The following is an 18,960-nucleotide window of genomic DNA, read 5'->3' as shown; positions in this document are numbered from 1 at the left end:
TTCCAAATGAAAATAATTAGATCTTATCACGAGGGTGAAAAAGGGGAGGCGATTTAGGTTTAAAAAGGCTAAAATTGCTACCACCCGAAGCTACTAACTTCCAAGGCAAATAATTCCATTTAAAACAAGAGCTGTCATGTTCTATAAGAGCAGTTTCCACAGAGCAATTTTTTTACTATGGAACATTTCCGTCTGATACGTAGCAAGCATGATCAAGCATCTCTACTCAGTCTACTCTACTTAGTCTGTGCTCGGCGAGCTTGGGCGACGCAATAAAAACTAATCTGATGTCTGTCACTCAGAACAATAACTAAAGCATAGAAGGAAGGCTAAAATAAGAATTCAGAAACTATAAACCGGCTCTCTTCTAGCTTACGACACAAACTATGAGTGAGAAAAGGACAAATGATTCGCTCTTTGCTTCATTTTTTCCGAGGTTGTCCAAACATGAAATGTCATTTGGACCTATTGGACTCATTTTAACTCGGCTAAATAAATATAACATAACATAAGAAGATTTTACTTATATTTACCGAACTATTTGTACGGTCGCGTGAACTTTGTTTACGAGTGTCTTGTGTTCAGATTGTTTTAAGTGGTAATTTAACAATATTTTTCCAAATAAATGGAAAGAAACTTTTATTTATATCAAATAATTGAGTGTCTTGACTCAGTGACATTATGTCTTGTGTGGTATGGGGCTGCAGCTCACATCCAGGAAGAAAAGAAAATAGCCAACAACTTCTGTCGTTTCATCGGTAAGTTTTTTGTAATTTTCTAGTGAAATGTGAACTGCTGAACAATTTTAGGAAAGTAATATGTTTTGCTGAATAGATTTGTAGCATAAAATATTTGAGATATCCATTATATTATACGTTTTATCGATAAATACGGAATTGATTTGAGGTTATGTTGATTGTCCATAGTGATGTACTAAAATTATCGATACTTTTAATTTTTAGATTTCCTGTAGACGATAACAAAAAGAAAGAATGGATAATTCGCATTAATAGACGAAATTGGATTCCAAATAAGTACAGCCGTATTTGCTCCAAACATTTTACTGCGGATTCATTTATGTGTGTTCCTAATTCGAAGTGGAGACGTCTTCGAGACGATGCTATTCCTACATTGAACATTAAGGATCAGACAGATGAAATGGTAATTAGGTTACATTTTTACAAAATATTATTGTTGTGAAGGAGGGGTCATTCAAAATAATCTTGATTTTTACATATTCTTTGGGATGTGTTGACGACAAGAGCACCGCAGAAAGACAGCAAAAACAATAACGTATCAAAAACATAAAATCAATAAAAATGTCATTTAATGACAGGCCGGAGACCAGCCAGTCGCTGCCTAACCAAATAGTTTGCGACATTCTGGGCCCTCAGTGCGAAGCACTAAGTCCTAGTTGCAGCAACGGACTGATCTACCGGCAGACGAATTAACTTTCGCGTCGGGCGATACATTGACGCCCCGCTTGGGAGCGTAACATCCACAACCCTCACTGTCCCGTCCGCACCCGGGTGAAGAGTTGCCACTCTGCCTAAAGGCCAGCTGCCACGAGGTAAATTGGGGTCTGTAATCAAGACGACGTCTCCCACCTTGAAATTGATACTTTGCTTCGCCGCTGGTCGTTGCGCCAAGCAAGGAAGATACTCGGTTATCCACCGCCTCCAAAAATGGTCCGCCAATCGCAGCGTGCGTCTCCAATCACATCTTCTTATCAGATCGGAATCGTCCAGTCGAGAGCCCAACCATGCGGTATTCGAAGATGAGCCCAAGATGAAGTGAAATGGTGTTAACGATTCTATAGTGTCAGGGTCAGAAGACACGTAGGTGAGCGGGCGTGAATTAATGAGCGCCTCCGCTTCCAACAGCAAAGTGAAGAGGATTTCTTCCCTCGGAGCTACTTCTCGAAGTGTTGAAGATAGAGCAGCTTTGACTGATTTCACAAGCCGCTCCCAGCAGCCTCCCATGAATGGCGCCGAAGGTGGGATGAAACGCCACTCAATTTGATGGTCTGCTCCAAATTGCTGCAGCTGATTTGAAGCCCCGACAAATGCTGTGCCGTTGTCGGAGAAAATCTTCTTGGGGCAACCACGGCGAGCGATAAAACGTCGCAGACTTAAAATTGCAGCATCTGCAGAGAGACTTGCTACGACTTCCAAATGCACTGCTCTGACAACTAAGCATGTGTAGAGAGCCACATAACGTTTTTCACGCCTTCGTCCAACCGATATATCGATCGGTCCGAAATAGTCGAGGCCCACATTAGTGAAAGGGCGACAGTGGTGTTCTAGACGTTCCTTAGGTAAATCACCCATTGGTGGGGTGTAAGGCAAATTCTTGCGTTTTCTACACCAAAAACATTCCCGAGCTACGGCCTTTATAGCATATCTACACTTCAGAATATAGAAACGTTGCTTTATTTCGTTTAAAATTAGTTCTTGATTGGCATGACCGGCTTTTTCATGAAAGTGACGGAGAATAAGGCGAACGGCAGGATGGCGTCCGTCCAAAACGATTGGCGACCTGGAATCGGCGCTGATTCCTGGAGCACGAAGAATGCGGGAACTCAGGCGCAACAGACCATCATCGCTGACACTTAAAGCGATCTTCCGAAGACGACTATCTCTTGAAAAGGGTGCGGACGTCTTTAGGCACCCGATTTCTTCGGGAAAACTATCGAGCTGTGAAGCGAGTAACAAGCTCTTTTCTGCCAAAGATATATCAAAGGACGTTACATCTGAAAGAGAGTCAGTATTAGAATATAATTTAGAATTTAGAGAATCGGTAGGTTGAACAAAGGATCGAAACTTTCGACAGGCAAAAATCACGCGCGCGGTGGCTCTTAAAAGACGTAGCCATTTAGAAAAACGCGACACGACGGGCACAGGTGGTGATAGAAGGAGTCGATCACGATGAAAACCTATCATCTCACGAGGTGACGATTTTAACTCTTGTAAGAACGAGTCTGATAGGTTTTCAATGTTAGAAGGCTCTAAAGGCCACTCCTCTGGGGAACAGAGAAGAAAGGGTGGACCGGTGAACCACCTATGGGAGGAGTCTACGGAAGTCCTCTTTGCTCTTGTCGCATCATCAGCGACATTAAGATTGCTTGGAAGCCAACGCCATTGAGTGACGTCCGTAGTCTCCGAAATTTCACCAACTCTATGAGCCACATATGGCTTAAAAATTCGGGCATCAGTACGAAGCCACTTTAGGACAGTCATGGAGTCCGACCAAAAATAAGTACGCGTGGGTTTCAGTCGATGGCTAGCTTTAATCGTGTTAGCAAAACGGGCTGAAAGAAGAGCTGCTTGAAGCTCCAGACGCGGAATCGAAACGGGCTTTAAAGGTGCTACTCAGGCTTTACTGCCGATCAAAGCTAACCTGACTGTACCGTCGGTAAATAAAAAACGCCAATAGGCGACGCATGAAAAAGCTTGTTCACTAGCGTCTGAAAACATATGAAGGTGAATCTCAAAAATGGATGAGTTAATACCCACATACCATCGAGGTATTCGTATTGTGCTAACGGATGCAAGCTCCGCAAGCCAGTCGTTAAAAATAATAGTGTAATTAGAAGGAAGCTCATCATCCCAACCTAAACGTTCCCTCCACAGAGACTGGACGTGAATTCGTCCTTTGACAGTGACTAACGTCAGCAAACCTAACGGGTCGTACACCTGCATAACACTTGATAAAATAGAACGCTTTGTGAGCTTGTTATTTTTAAACTCTCCAATGCGAAAACCTAAAGAGTCTTCATAGGGATTCCATTTGACACCAAGAGCGCTAACATCATTATTGGAAGGTAAGCTTACATCAAAACTAGAGTTTGCCCACAATTCCTTGGGTAACAAAGATAGAGCCTCGGGTTTATTAGAGATCCACGCCCTCATATCAAAACAACACTTTTTATGCAGTGCTACCAGCTCGGCTGCCAAATGAGCAGCAGAATCCACGTCGGAGTCGCTACCTATAAAATCATCCATGTAATGATCTTGTAGAACAGATTGAGCGGCACGCGGGTAAATTAACTCGTTCTCCGAAGCATTCTTGTTCATAATGTAGATTGCAGTGCAAGGACTGGACACTGCACCAAAAATCATAGAACTCATTCTAAATTCCTTCACAGGCGCCGACGAGTCACCATTTTCACGCCACAAAAAACGTTGTGCATCTCTATCCCTTTCCCGAATTTTTATTTGAGGAAACATCTCCCTAATGTCAGCTGTGAGAGCTACCTCGCCTTCTCGAAAACGAAATAAAATTCCTAATAGGGACTGAAGCATATCTGGGCCAGTAAGAAGCAAACTATTTAAACTAAGACCTTTAGTGACCGCGGCAGCGTCGTGAACGACTCTAAGCTTCTTCTTTTGCGGATGATAAACACCGAAATGCGGTAAGTACCACCTCGGGCCGCTTTCGGACGAATTAGATTGTTTGGAATGATTGTAATACGTTTCAGGACGACATTCCTCTGCGTAGCCCTTTTGAATAATGCCACACATGAAGTTCTTGTACGCCAAAGCAAAATCTGAATTTCTAGCCATTTGCCTTTCTAAAGATCGAAGACGGGAGAGAGCTTGAGGATAGCTATCGGGTAAACGAGTCGTACAAGAATCACTACGCCATGGCAGACCTACTTCAAACCGTCCATTTTCAACTCTACGCGCGGTCGACCCCAAAATATTTAGAGCACGTTGATCGTCGACGCTGTGGCGAGTAGGAAGCACGGAAACACCAAGCGAATCTAAATGATACTGGTTTTTAACGAGAGCTTCTAAAGAATCGTGAGATAAGTCGTTGTTAGGTTCATAGCAGGTGACTCGATGAACAGAAATATTACTATTTGACGTTGATAATGATGACCCACTCGCAATAGGACCAAAAAGCACCCATCCTAGTAAAGTTTTAGTAGCGACGGGCTCGTCGACTTTGCCTTCCTTTATATCACGACCTAGTGTAAGGAACCAATCCGCCGCCCCTATGAGAATAGTAGGTGTAGCGTCTTTGTAGCACAACTCGTCAGCTACGCCAGCCAAATACTTGAAACGTAGAACATCGTTTTCGTCGATTGTTTGTGCGCTTAACGCTAAATACGAAATAGATCGCGCGTTCCGAATTAAGTAAGAATGATCCATGTTACGTCCCCGCACATAAAAGTTCACAAAACTTACGTCAGTGTGGCGTGACATACCACCAACACCATCGATTCGCATACGCTCTATTGAGCCGGCGGCGCCGATACGCGACGCGATCTCACTGTCTATGAGAGTGGCAGTGCTACCGTCGTCAAGCAGCGCGTATGTGTCAAAATCGCCAGCGGGACCGCTCACCACCACCGGGATGACTTTCAGAAGAACTTGAGGACGAACGGTGCCTGAGAGTTGCGGTGAATGAGCTGTTGCCACTTTTATAGTGTCTGGATCAACCGGAGGCGAGACCGCGTGCAATGACGTGCTCGCGCAGGGCTCGCCCTCGCGCGTATTTGGAGGCGAGACCGCTGCCGCAGAGGGAAGTGACGCAGAGCCGTGCAGTAACTTGTGATGGCGACGTGGACATCCGTCCAAACCACAAGGCTTAGTTTTACACGTGTTCCACTTATGTGGGCTCCCCTTAAGACACCTGAAACAAATTTTATTTTGACGTATGAAGTTCCATTTTTCGTCTACAGAAAGCGTTTTAAAAGTTGAGCATTCTTTAATGCTATGAGCCTTCTTACAGAATAAACACGAAGCAGTAAGATGTTCATTAGATACGTGCACTCTGTCACGCTGGGCCGTAGAGGCTTTCAAGCCGAGCGAGGCTCGTGGAGCGGACGCAAGATGTTCACTATGCGAATGTACGTCCAAAAGAGAGCCAAATTTCAACTGTTTGTCAGCCTCTGTTAACAAAAAGGAACTTAATAACTGCAACTTGGAGGTAGATGAGCCTTCCTGAGAGTGTTGGCTAGCATAGTCTAGCCACCTAACCTTAGTACACTGACTAAGCTTACTCATCACGCTTTGAAATAATTCAGGTGAGTGTAAGTATTGCTCCTGATTGAGTGTCTTTATAGTCGCTACGCAATTACGTACCTTACACGCAAAAACATTAATGTCTCTACAGTCAGAACTCAGCTTGGGCAGGCTGCGAATGTTGGCGACTTCCTGGTGCACGATGAGTTCCGGCCGGCCGAAGTGCAGTTCTAGCGCGTCCAAAACTACGGCTGGGTCGGCGGCGGAGAATAACAGCGGCGCCACGGCGTTGCGCGCGGGGCCGCGCACGGCATGTCGCAAGCGAACCAAGTTTTCTACTGCAGAGAATGCATGCTTAGAACACTCATACGTATGTTTAAATAATAGCCACTCCTGAGCGGAACCATCAAAAGTAAGAAGCTCCACATTCCTAGGCTTTTGTGTCGGAATCAGATTAGAGAGTACGTGAGCTAAATGAGCTATGTCTGATTGGGGTACAGGATATGAAGACGGCGCTGCAGGTGGCGCAGGGCAGGTGGTCGGACCACACTGCGGTATGTGCGTTACTGAATTGTGTGGCTCGGCACGTTCGAGCACCTCAGTGACGTTAGCGTCCACCGACTGCCTTGTCCTTATACTCGATAAAATAGATTCAGACTTAACTGACGTGGCGGAGGCGGCGACGTCGAGAGCTGCGAGCTCCGCGCGCAGCTCACTCTCCTCGGCCCTCTGCTCCTGCTCGTGAAACGCTTTTAAACGTTCGAGCTGGCGCCGTTCGAACTGCGCTTCAACTGCGAGCTTACGGGCGGCGATGGAAGCCGCAGAGCAGCGTGAAGCGGTCGAGCGCGGTGCTCCTTCTGAAACTTGAGTAGGCTCAACTAGGGGTTCGGAGGCGGGGTTACCTGTGGCGGATGCAGGGGGTGCGCTGCCCGAAGGCTGCGAAGCACCCGCCGGGCCCCGACGGACGGTGTCCGAACCCTTCATACTTCGAGTTATGACCATAATCACTACGCCGATAAAAAATCAAAGGAATCGAAGGACCAAAAATGTTGACGACAAGAGCACCGCAGAAAGACAGCAAAAACAATAACGTATCAAAAACATAAAATCAATAAAAATGTCATTTAATGACAGGCCGGAGACCAGCCAGTCGCTGCCTAACCAAATAGTTTGCGACAGGATGATTCTGCAATTTTTTGCAGTATCCTCTTTTTAGTAGGGATTAACTAGTACTTAACCTATTTTAATTTATGTTGATAAAGTATTTAAATTTTCAGAATCCTGTAACTAAGGAACCTTTTGAAAAGCAATCACAACGATACTAGCTGCAGCTCCAAACTAATATAAACCAGACAATAGAATCCAAAAATGGTTAGATACTTACCTATCAGAGACAGAGTCTCCTTTCATCAAGAAGAAGATAATTGCATCCTACAAAAAGAAATCTTGAAAAAAAAAATATCGACATTAATTGTAAGTAAATTTAATTTTATCGACATATTACTAAAGTGAAACCCAACACTAGGCAATGAAAAACCTGTGACAACCTACGAAATTACGAAACAATTTTTGTATATGCGTCTTTGTCTAACATTACGCCAGTTCCGTAAGATAAAGTAGAGCAGAATTATAGAGTTCTGTTGCTATTTTAGCCTTCCTTCTATGCTTTAGTTATTGTTCTGAGGTCTGTCATTCCGTGATGTGATGTCAAATATTGTAGTTATTCTTCTTTGTTTTGTGAGATTGTGTATAATTTGTACCTACAGTCATTGATTTTAACATTTTTTAAAGAGTGAGCTCACGTTGTGTAAGTTGTTAATTTCTTCATAACCTATAACCTTGGAGTTAATTACAATTCTACTAGTTAATTACTAATCTAATCATTGTTACTTTTTTATTAGGTACCTAATAACCTTGTAACGTAAATATGTTTTCCAAATTAAGAATGTTTGATTTTTAATTGTTTTTCAAATATGCTTATTACAGCATTATTTACAGATCTATAAAATGAGCACGTCGAGAGGAAACGTGTCCCGAAAAAGACCACAAAAACATCAAAATAAAACAGCTTTTAAAAACGACTTGCATGATACAAGCAAAAAAACTAAATTATTGAACTCTTTGGAAATATCAGGACTATGTAAGAGGTGCAAGGATATCATTGATTGGAAGATTAAATATAAGAAGTACAAGACTCTTACTGCTCCTGGGAAATGTGTGGCTTGTGGTCAAAAAACGGTCAAGCATGCATACCACGTGATGTGTTCCAAATGTGGTGCTGATAAGAATGTTTGCACAAAGTGCTGCAAACACCCAGAAGTTTGTTTTCTTATCTTTACAATTGTTTCTGTACTATATTTATACAGTGCTTCTATTTTCTTAATCTCCCTCCGCTGTCATTAAGTATTTCCTATACTAATTTTCATATTCATTAATTATTAGATTTATTGTGTTTAAAAATTTTAGGTACTTATTGTATTTTGTTCACGCGGGGCACAAAAGAGCATAAGTTTTTATTATTATCACAAATTTTTGCTTACAGAATGATGAAGGATCAATGCAAAGTAATGCAGAGTCAATCCTAAATACAGATTTGGAGGCAATGCTAAAAATGTTACCAGAAAGGAAGCGTCGATCAATACTTAGGTGTGTATTGACAACATTCTGACTCTTACTACTTTGTAATGAAAATTACAGAGGTTTATATTCATACATACATAAGTTCACGTCCTTTTTCCGTTAAGGTAGACAGATACCACAGAATTGAACTTACAACGATTGTGATACACCATATTCATAATTTTATGTAATTTTACAGGTTTATAAATAAACATGATGATGGTGAAAATAAAATAACTCCTGAGTTGATGTCTCACATTGAAGAACTGACTGCTGGTATTAATAATACTAATATTGATGATGATGATGATATGGACTTTTTAAGTGATAGTGATGAAGAAAAGTAAAGTAAAGATTTAATTACAGGTATATTTCTCTTTTACAACAGCTATAAAAGTTAATGTTTTAAATACACTTCTCATCAAAAAAATCGAAACACCTTGCAAGTTTACGTTTTGTCAGGATTATCAGAAAAATGTGTACATTTAGGAATAAATGTTAAATGTCGTTTAATAGTGAGTAATATGAGCTTATCAAATCTTAATGTTCTAAATTTAAATGAATTTTTCATAGGTTTCGTATTTTGTTAAATGAGTCATTTTTATTCCGTATGGAGTATAAAGGAAATGGATAAAACAACACACGTAAATGAAAAAAAAAAGCTAAAAAACGTTTATTTAATAACTTGTATTCCCTCCCCGAGCTCTAATTACTGCTTCCATACGGTTCTTCATCGATCGGATGAGAGTCACGATCACATGCTGTGGTATATTGTCCCATTCCTTTTCCAGATTTTCTTTTCCAGATTGCATCTTGCAGCTGGCTAAGTGTTTCTGGGGCAGGATCTCTTGCTCGAATTCGTCTCTTTAATTCATCCCACAGATGTTCAATGGGATTCATGTCCGGGCTTCTTGCTGGCCATTCCATAATAGAGATATCGACTTCGTTAAGATAATGTCGTACGACGCCCGCGGTGTGAGCCCTAGCATTGTCGTGCATGAATATGAAGCCGTTGCCAATAAAATGTGCATAGGGCATCACATGAGGCTCGAGACACTCTTCGACGTACCGATGACAGTTTAGTGCAGGCAGACGTGGCCCAGACACGAAAGCAAGCTCTGTCTTACCGTCGGCGCTGATTCCTCCCCAAACCGTCCACGAACCGCCACCATAGCTGACCTTTTCTTCAATGCAGCATTGTGCATAGCGTTCTCCGTCTCTTCTGTAGACCTTGTTCCTTCCGTCGTTACCATACAGCATAATTTTACACTCATCAGAAAAGAGAACTTTGCTCCACTGTAGGTATGACCAATTTAGGTGCTCACGTGCAAAGTTAAGGCGCGCTCTTCGATGGTCTGCAGTTAATTTCGGCCCATTTGCTGGCTTATGCGGTACCAGTCCACGATCCTTCAACCTTCTTCTAATTGTAGAGTCACTTACAGCCACCCTTCGTACAACACGAAGCCGCTGCTGCAGTTGAAAAGCGTTAAGGCGTTGATTTCTTAAAGAAGTTGTTACAATAAATCGATCATCTCGCTCAGAAGTAACCCGATTCCTGCCAGATCCTGAACGGCGCGTGAACAAACCAGTCTCCCGATAACGTTTATAGACTCTATGAACAGATGACAGGCTTAGATGCAGTCTTGCAGCCACAACACGCTGACTAAGGCCAGAATCCAGCAATGCCACAACTTGGGCGGCTTCTGTGGGCGAAGTATCCATACGTTTTAGAAAAAAAACCTTTTTTCAGACGTCCCAAAGTCACAGTATTGAAATAAAAAACAAAAAGTTTAAGGATAGGCGCCAATTTTTAGTTTTTAAACGCTAAATGTACTCCAACCCTAAACACACATTTGTCTCAAAACAGTGATTCATTTCGTTTATAAGATAAACAAATGAAATTCTAATTTTGAATTTAGAATTTTCGCTTATTACTGTAATGGCCAAACTGCCAGCTATACATTTATGTATTTTTTTTCATCGTATGAATTCTTTTTTGTGTTAAATTCGGACAGAAACAATGAAAACGGAAGTGTTTCGATTTTTTTGATGAGAAGTGTATATTTAATAAATGAATTATACATTAAAAATCTAGTATCCATAGTATCTATAATATTATTACCAATATTAAAAAAAAAACAAAATTAATGTATCTGGGAACACTGATAATTTCGTTGTTAACAAGTACACTAGTTAATTATTAACATTAAGGTACAAATTAAAAATTATATTATTATTATAATAACTTTAATTATAACTTTTTGAATATATTTTATACAAATAGAAACATGTTTGACTATAACAATATTTATGGAAGAGTTGTGGTCTGCTCAGATCCTCAATATGATCTTCCGGTGAATGGGGGCAAGCCATAGCATTATTTCTCAGCAAAAAATAAAAACCTGGCTGGTTTTTGCAGGCGCGTAAATTAAACAATTAACTGTGTCAGATAGATACACTATTCTAATTCACAAAAAAGATCCAAAAAATATATGAATTGAAGCTACAGCATTAAAAAACTTGGATGACCTTTAATATACATCATTATGTAAGATATCTTCTTCATAATGATGACTTCTTCTTCACTTATGTTTGTTCCATTATTTATGGGACAGCTACATAGGGTAGATACAGACAGGTATGTATGGCTCTCATACATACAAGGCGTCAGGACGGTGACAATATTAAAGACAAAGGAGGCTATGTGTGTACATCACCTGTCCTGTGATGCTGTCCTTTGTCTTAACATTTATATCTGACAAGATCAGTTGCTAGGATAGAAATAGTTTCTGATTGCACAAATGTGCCAACACTATCTATGGGAACACCTGCATATGACTACTCTTTTCCCATGTTGCTTTAAGGGTCTCGTTATATCTATAACATTGTTTTCTAAATAACTGAAGATATAAAATAATTTATTTTTTGTATGTGTATAACCATTTTGTTTGTGGTGTGTACTTTGTGCGTAGAATAAATCGGTATTTCTGAGAATTTTAGTAAAAAAATTATTTTACCCCTGAATTTGTTAATGATACCAATACCAAAAATTTACTTTGTTTAAAGGTAAAAATCTAAACTTTATCATAAACAAGTAATGTTAAAAGTCGTTAAGTATCGTTAATTTTCACATTTAATGATTGTTTGTTCTCACTAGTTAAATGTCGTACGTTAGGGTTGTTTTCGCACTACGATTCTTATCCGATGCGAGTCTGTCATCCGAAGTGGCCGGATCTGTCATCAGTTCGTCATTTGACGTACTTGGTTCGGATGGGAGAATCTAGTGCGAAAACGGCTGTGCCTATAGGTACCAACCATTATTTTTAGTGATACCTACTTAGTAGCCCTGCATAGTAACTTTAAGACACTCAGTTTAAATAAATATCCTTAACCTGTATATAACAGGTTCTATTAAAAATAATTTCAATTTAAATAAATAACTCAAAATTATAACATGATTGTTAATATATTTTGTTGGTATATAACTACTTACAACAGAAAAGTAACCATTGCTGTTACATTAGAGTAAAAATATTTAGTTCTGTTTACATAATATTATTATTGTTAAATAAATCCCTATTTACATGATACAAATTACAATTAACTATAATAATTAAATTTATATAATTAACTATCGTAGTTTTTGTGTATGCTGCATGCTAAGTGCAACTTGGTATCATAGAAGTCCCAATTGCCGTAACTGAAATAAAAAAATAATTAATGGTAGGTAAAACATTGGTAATATTAATTTCTTGTATTTTCACAACAATCATTTCTATGATAGACATATCAGATAGGCTGAATAGTTATACTCCCATCTTGACGTCCATTCCAACAAAGATGTATTAGGTATACAGGGTGTTAGTGACATCGTTACGAAAACATTCCTGAGTTAATATCAAGTGGAATTTTCGATCGCAAAAGTATAGAATTGAAAATAATTAAAAAAATCATGAATTTTGCGACGGAAAATTCCACTTGATTTTAACTCAGAATCATGGTCTGAATCATCCCCCTCAGTATTCGTTACGATGTCACTAACACCCAGTGTATGTGAAACTAAATGTAATAATGTCAGAGAAGGATACTCACAAATCCTTGACGCTCTTTTTCTTTTTGAAGGACCATGTGAGTTTGGCTGTCATCAAATTTAACAACTGCTGCTAATACTTTAGCTAATGTGACGGAATGTGCACCAGTACCAGTAAGATACTCATAAAGTATGTTTCTCAAATACTCTAGTTCTGTATTTTCTTGTAGGGAATGTAAATGTCTTAAGCTTACAAGAGCCTCGTCTAGTCGTCTCTCTAATTTCTCATTAGATAATCTCAGTTTTTCATTATTTTCTTGCATTTGCATCATACTTCCAGTGACTGATTTATTCATGTTTTCTAATTCGACCATCCTGTTTTCTAAAGAATTATTTGCGTCTAATACATTTGTGTATTTTTCTTTCAAAGCGAAATATTCTCTATCTTTCAATTTGTCTTCAGTCAATGCTGACGGATTTACGTAGTTTTGAGAATTAAGTTGATCCTTCAGTTCTAAGTTTTCCTCTACAAGCAAAGTATTTTCTCTAATTAAATCATTGAGTTTTTCTTTCCCCATCTCTATTTCATTTTTTAGTTCAGTCATATTTTGATAAAGCATTTCGTTTTTGTCAGGCGAGTTTTCACTCGACGCAATGAACTCCCGCAATTTATCATTTAACTCACTGTTCTCCTTGGATATTTTAGCCAAGTATGTTTGAAGCCCTGTCACATCTGATTGTAAACGTTTATTTTCTTCTTTTAGTAAATCATTGTCCTGTATTATAGACCGATAGGTGTCTGTATTTTCGATCGACGTATTGTCTGAGGGACCATGTTGCGATAGTTCATTAAATTGAACCTTTACAACAGACGTTTCTTCTTCGTCTTTAGAATCTGTATTAGCAGTTTGTGTGTCTTTGTCAGACCGATCCCTTTCCTTTTCATTACTTTCTAATTGTTCTATAATCGAGTTTAAGTGATCTTTTTCATTTTCTATTTCCATATGTGATTTACGTACTTCGCTTAGCTCAATTTCAAGCTCTTTCACATTGTTTGCAATTCCTTCAGTTTGTCTTTTGAGCGAATTATTTTCTTGAGTCAATTCTGTGATATTTTGTTGTAATATTACAGTTTGTTCTTGACTTCTCTCACAGTTTTTCAACTCTTTTCGCAAGGCTTCGTTTTCTTCTTGTAAAAAGTTAAATTTATGAATTGCGTCTTCTAGTTCTTCCTTCGAGGCTGTAATTTTAGTACTTTGCAGTACTCTGTCTTGTTCTGAATTATTTAGCTTTTCAACTACACTGGCTATTTCTTGTTTTAACGTAGAGCATTCCTTAATATTTTGGTCTATTATGTTTTGGTGCTCCTGACTTTTGACATTAGACACTTCTAATTGTTCTTCTAATGACTTGTTTTCTTCTTGCAATTTTATTAATTTGTGATCACTGTCTTCTAGTTTTTCGTTTAAAGATTTAATTTCAGTACTTTGCATTACACTGTGTTTTTCCAAACTATTGATCTTCTCATCCATATTGGTTATTTCTTGTTTTAATATAGAGTATTCTTTGATATTGTGGTCAATTGTGTTTTGAAGTTGTTGACATTTCACATTAGACAGTTGTAGTTTATCCTCCAGTTCTTGCTTATCTGCATTAGCATACCTTAATTTTTCTGTAGCTTGCTCGCAATCTTCATTATATTTAATTATGTTTTCCTCCATTTCGCGTGTTTGCAATTCGTAGGCATTTATTTCCAATTTAAGTCTGCTGTTTTCTTCTTTCACCGACTTCAGTAGCTCTGAAACATCTTGAAGTTCTTGTGAAATCTGCTTTATTTCAATTCGTGCAGAAGAGTGGAGGCTTTTATGTTCTTCAAACGCAGCTTTCAGTCTGTTAATCTCATCTGTTTGAGGTATATTGCGTAAAAACTCATTGATACTTTCTTTTAATTTAGTCATTTCACTTAAATTACATTTCTTAAGCGAATTTGTGTCTTGAGCAGTAAGAGAAATATCTTCTTTCAAATCATTTATTTGAAGAAGAAGGTTATTGCAAACTTTTTTAATATTTAATTTATCCGATTGTTGTTGCAATAATATCTGATTTTCATTTTTCAAGTCATTCAATTGTTTATTCAGGTCTAAGTTCTGTCTTTGTATTGATTCATGATTTGCCAGTAATTTTTCAATCTCAGATTGTAGTTTTACTAGTTCATCTCTTTCTTCTTGGATTTCCGATTCAAGTCCACTACATTTATTTTTCCAAATTTCAATTTCTTCCATAGTTTTAACTTTTTGAGAACTGTCTCCTTCAGCAATATTTTCCTTCTCCTTTTTCAATTTTTGCATTTCACTATCTAAACTGCTTATTTGAGATGTCTTCTTCGTATTTTCTTCAGACAACTGTGAATTTCGGTTTTCCAAATAAGTATTTCTATCAATCATAGCCAATTTTTCTGCGGTTTCTTGTTTCAGCTGCAACTGAAGACACTTGTACTCTTCATCTGCTTTAGTTTTCGAATTTTCTAAAGATTGACACTTTTGTGTGAGTTCTTCTATTTGGGATTCTAAATCCATAAATTTCGATTTTATTGACTTAAGTTCATGAATTTCGATTTTGAGTTTGGATGTGTCATTTTCTAATGACGCAATATTATTCTTGTAATCATTTATTACAATATTTAGTGACTGAACTTCCTGATTGCTCTCGGTCAAACGGTCCTTCAAAGATTTTATTTCTGTTTCTTTGTTCTCGAGTTCTTTATGAATACTTAGTTTATTTTCTGCTAAAGAAATAGCATATTCTTCTTCACGTTTAGTAAATACTTCAATTTTGCTCTGAAGTTGAGCTATTTCAGCTTGCGCTTTTTGGAGATCTATTTCAAGAGTAGTGATTTCCTTATTTTTGTTAAAATCAAATGTATTTACTTTATTTTGTAATTCTTCATTGTGATAGTTCAGTTCTTCAATTTGTTTTTTAGCATCTTGTAATTCTTCTACTTTGACCTTTAGTTGCTCAATTTCTTTATTTTTTGACTCCAACTCGCTAGCAAAAATTTGTGTTTCTGTTGTTAATTGCGCACATTTCTCTTTTGTAGATTTAAGTGAATCTTTGTATTTAGTAAGCAATTTTTCTAATTTTTCGATTTTAGTATTCAATGCTACTGTTTCTGTGGACTCATTTACGTTACTACATTCATCAGCTGTTTGATTACTTTCACTGTCAAAGCTGATCAATTGGACATTGTTCTCATTTGCTGCTGCTGTATTCCTATTTTCATCTTGGTCTTGACAATCACTCTGCAGAAGTTTTATTTTTGTATTCAAAGTGTCTATTTTCAAATTTTTCTCCTCTATTTCAACGCGCAGTGCTTTTTCCAAATGTGCCTGTAATTTAGGAAAGAAGAAGATAAATAGTCTATTTCTATGTAACAATTATATAGTATTATTTAAGTAAAATACACAGAAAATCTACCTTTGCACTTTGTTCTAATGTACACTGTTCTCTCAATTCTGATATTCTTCTCAATGCTTTATCCTGAGTTTCTACCAAGACACTCTGAAAAAAACAGACACTGAAACATTAATTCAGCAGCTTATCTCTTTATCTTCTGTTACTCTAACAACTGGCATATAAAGGCTTATGAGTTTTTCCAGCTAAGCATTGGATTAACAATATACATACCCTTGCTTTTGCGTTTTCTCGTTCCAGAAGTTTGTAGTGTCGCGCTAAATCGGCGTACTGTGTTCGATATTTAGTGTATCGCTCTTGCGTACGTCTATACGCGGCATATATCTGTTCTTTCGTGACGCGGTCGAGGCTGACATTGCCGCCAGAGAAACCACGCTCTTCCGCTTCACTGGCAGATACTTCCATATCAGACTGGAATTTTACAAAGTAGTTGATTGATTTAATGTACAGTAAACATGAAATTTCCAATATCAAGTAGTTCTCCTGTTTTTAAATACATTATAAATAAATAAATCTTGATAAAGTAAAGTAGCATAAAACTAACCTGTAAGTGGTACATAGATGGAGTTTCATAGCTAGGCAATCTGAAGGACACATCACTAGCAAATGAACTGTTTGAAAGTCTTCTTTGTCTTTGATTCTCCTGTAAACGAGAATTTATAAGTGACATACATTGCAGATGTATTTATAAAAATAATCGTAAGATATAAATATACGAAATATAAAGATTACTTACGGTCAAGTCTTGACTAGAGACAAAGTCCATAGAATCTGTGCTGGTTTGCATGGATGCAGCTTGACCAAGGGAAACATCTTGGAATGTAGTTTTGAAATCGCTTGGGGACGATTTGACTGCACGACTTTGCTGACTATCTGAAATTTAAAAGTATAATATTCTCACATCTGACATACATAATATAGTGTGGTGAAACCTCCTAAATCTTCTCAGGCCACCATGACCTTTTAGGCTGAAACAGTTTAAGGTCTGATAACAAATACAATGGTAATGTAACCAACTAAATATTACAATTGAAATGAAAACAAAACGGTTCCTCAATAATAGGTACTAAGTTTAGTGCATACATAAATCTATTTATTGTAAGAGGTTAATACAAGGGGAAGTCAATATGAAGGAGCTATTTTATACATACATACACAGATTCAAAACTTGTAATTCCAAATGGGATGGGCAGAGCCACAAGTAATCAAAAACAATTTGCAGCCACTTTTGATAAGTCCTAAGATGGACATGAGAACCTTATGGGATCAGCCATTGCTTATAACAATTTTCTATCATCTTAGAAAGGACAGAATCTCTATCGGATTTTACGACAAGCCCGGGTAAACAAGCAGTTAAACGAGTTTTATGTCTTTTATTTGCTCCCGGAACAGCATTTTGTACTTAATTAACAAATAGATTAAGGATGATGATGATAACAAATAGAAAGGATACAATGAGTGACTTGAACAAAATTGAGTACTTTGTATAAACATTGAAGTAGGCAGTAACATGACTTACCATTATCCCCAATGGAAAACAAATCATTGTTTGTTATGTCCGAAATGCTGCTGGATGCTGATGTAACTGCAGCCTACAAATAAATAATATATAAATAAATGGTATAAGCTAGATTAGATTAGATATATGTACATAAAAAAATATGGGAAACTATCTCTTTGTACACAAGTTCTCTTTGCCTCTATATCTAAACATAATACTTATCTAAATCTGTACATCTATATTTTAGATAACAAATATGTACTGTGGCAGCAGTATACCTTCGAAGCTGTAAATAGGGATAATTATGGAACAAATTATTTGCGGGTTATTTATGAGATTTACCTATTTTGAAATGTGTTAAAGAGTCAGAAAATTTAACATGGTACCAAATACAATACATACAAATATACCTATTTGTATGTATTGAAAGCACATCAAAATATCGCTGAATTGGCCCATATGATGAGGATATAAACTAATAGCTATTATTTCCATTTGTGTTAACGAGAACATAAGTTGGATGGTATCAAAAATACACATTAAAACTAGGACGAGGGACTCACCTGAGCAGCCTGCGCGAACTGCTGAATCCTCTGTGGAGAAGATTTTACTTCTTCAGCTAGTTTGTCTTTGAGTTTCTTGAACATTTTCACTCGCGTTCAGCTAGTCACATTACATTTAATTGAATATTGCAGATAATTCACGGACACGGTATATTACACAGTAGAATGAAAGTGAAAACGCAAACTAATAAAATAAATGACAGACAGACATGAAATGACATTTGATGATGACACATCGATGATAGCAGGGTTGCTAGACATATATTATGGAATTCCCCCATTTACAGGAGAGTCCTCAATATAAGTCATAAGTATAATATAGGCAGAGGAATATGTAACTTGCTTGATATTCGGTTCAGTTAAAATATAAAGTTGTGTTGATACTTGTATTGCTTCTCTTTATTTTGGTCAGAATAATAATGGGTGGAAGATATCTTGTGCCTGGGCCATCTATGTCTGCACAATCTATTTTTTTTGAGATCGTAGCGTGGAAAGTCCCACATTGCAAAATAAACAAAAACGATACCTGTCGAAAAACTGTACTGTCGTTTATGCGAGATATTTAGTATTTAATTTACTGCATAAAAAGAAATATAATATAAATAAACATATTGTATTTTTAATGCATTTAATTATATATAATATAAGACAAGGACTGGATTGGCTGAAAAAATGTATTTTTTCCTCCAACTGATGTGAACTGATGTTTTCCCAAAACTGCACAAAATATTCTTAATCTGGCATTCTAGTAATGTCATAAACCAGTGTTGTTATCGCAAAGTTATGATTTTATAGAAGCAAAGA

At 37.7% G+C, this 18,960-nt stretch overlaps 2 protein-coding genes across 3 annotated transcripts; one reads left to right on the top strand and one right to left on the bottom strand.

Annotated features, from left to right (window-relative positions):
- Window positions 1-230: 230 nt before the first annotated feature.
- Window positions 231-10,681, top strand: LOC126381996 (uncharacterized protein C9orf85 homolog). 2 transcript variants are annotated; one of them, XR_007569005.1, is made up of 6 exons: window positions 231-289; window positions 7,657-7,779; window positions 7,971-8,291; window positions 8,515-8,618; window positions 8,791-9,003; window positions 10,653-10,681. XR_007569005.1 is itself a non-coding variant. In XM_050031669.1 (5 exons), the coding sequence occupies exons 3-5, from the start codon at window positions 7,980-7,982 to the stop codon at window positions 8,936-8,938; spliced, it is 564 nt and encodes a 187-aa protein (XP_049887626.1). In that variant the 5' UTR covers window positions 231-289; window positions 7,657-7,779; window positions 7,971-7,979; the 3' UTR covers window positions 8,939-10,681. The 2 variants fall into 2 exon arrangements, 1 of the variants encoding a protein (XP_049887626.1); XM_050031669.1 differs by having other exon boundaries at window positions 8,791-10,681.
- On the bottom strand, window positions 8,943-18,370 carry LOC126381995 (golgin subfamily A member 4). Its single transcript, XM_050031667.1, has 8 exons — window positions 18,157-18,370; window positions 17,612-17,684; window positions 16,829-16,965; window positions 16,637-16,735; window positions 16,306-16,503; window positions 16,096-16,179; window positions 12,684-16,007; window positions 8,943-12,291 (listed from the first exon to the last, which is right to left on the bottom strand). Exons 1-8 carry the CDS (start codon window positions 18,238-18,240, stop codon window positions 12,268-12,270), a joined length of 4,023 nt encoding a protein of 1,340 aa, XP_049887624.1. The 5' UTR covers window positions 18,241-18,370; the 3' UTR covers window positions 8,943-12,267.
- Window positions 18,371-18,960: the final 590 nt, after the last annotated feature.

Source organism: Pectinophora gossypiella, chromosome 3, assembly GCF_024362695.1.
Source record: "Pectinophora gossypiella chromosome 3, ilPecGoss1.1, whole genome shotgun sequence".
NCBI lineage: Eukaryota > Metazoa > Arthropoda > Insecta > Lepidoptera > Gelechiidae > Pectinophora > Pectinophora gossypiella.
This window is presented reverse-complemented; position numbering and strand designations above follow the sequence as displayed.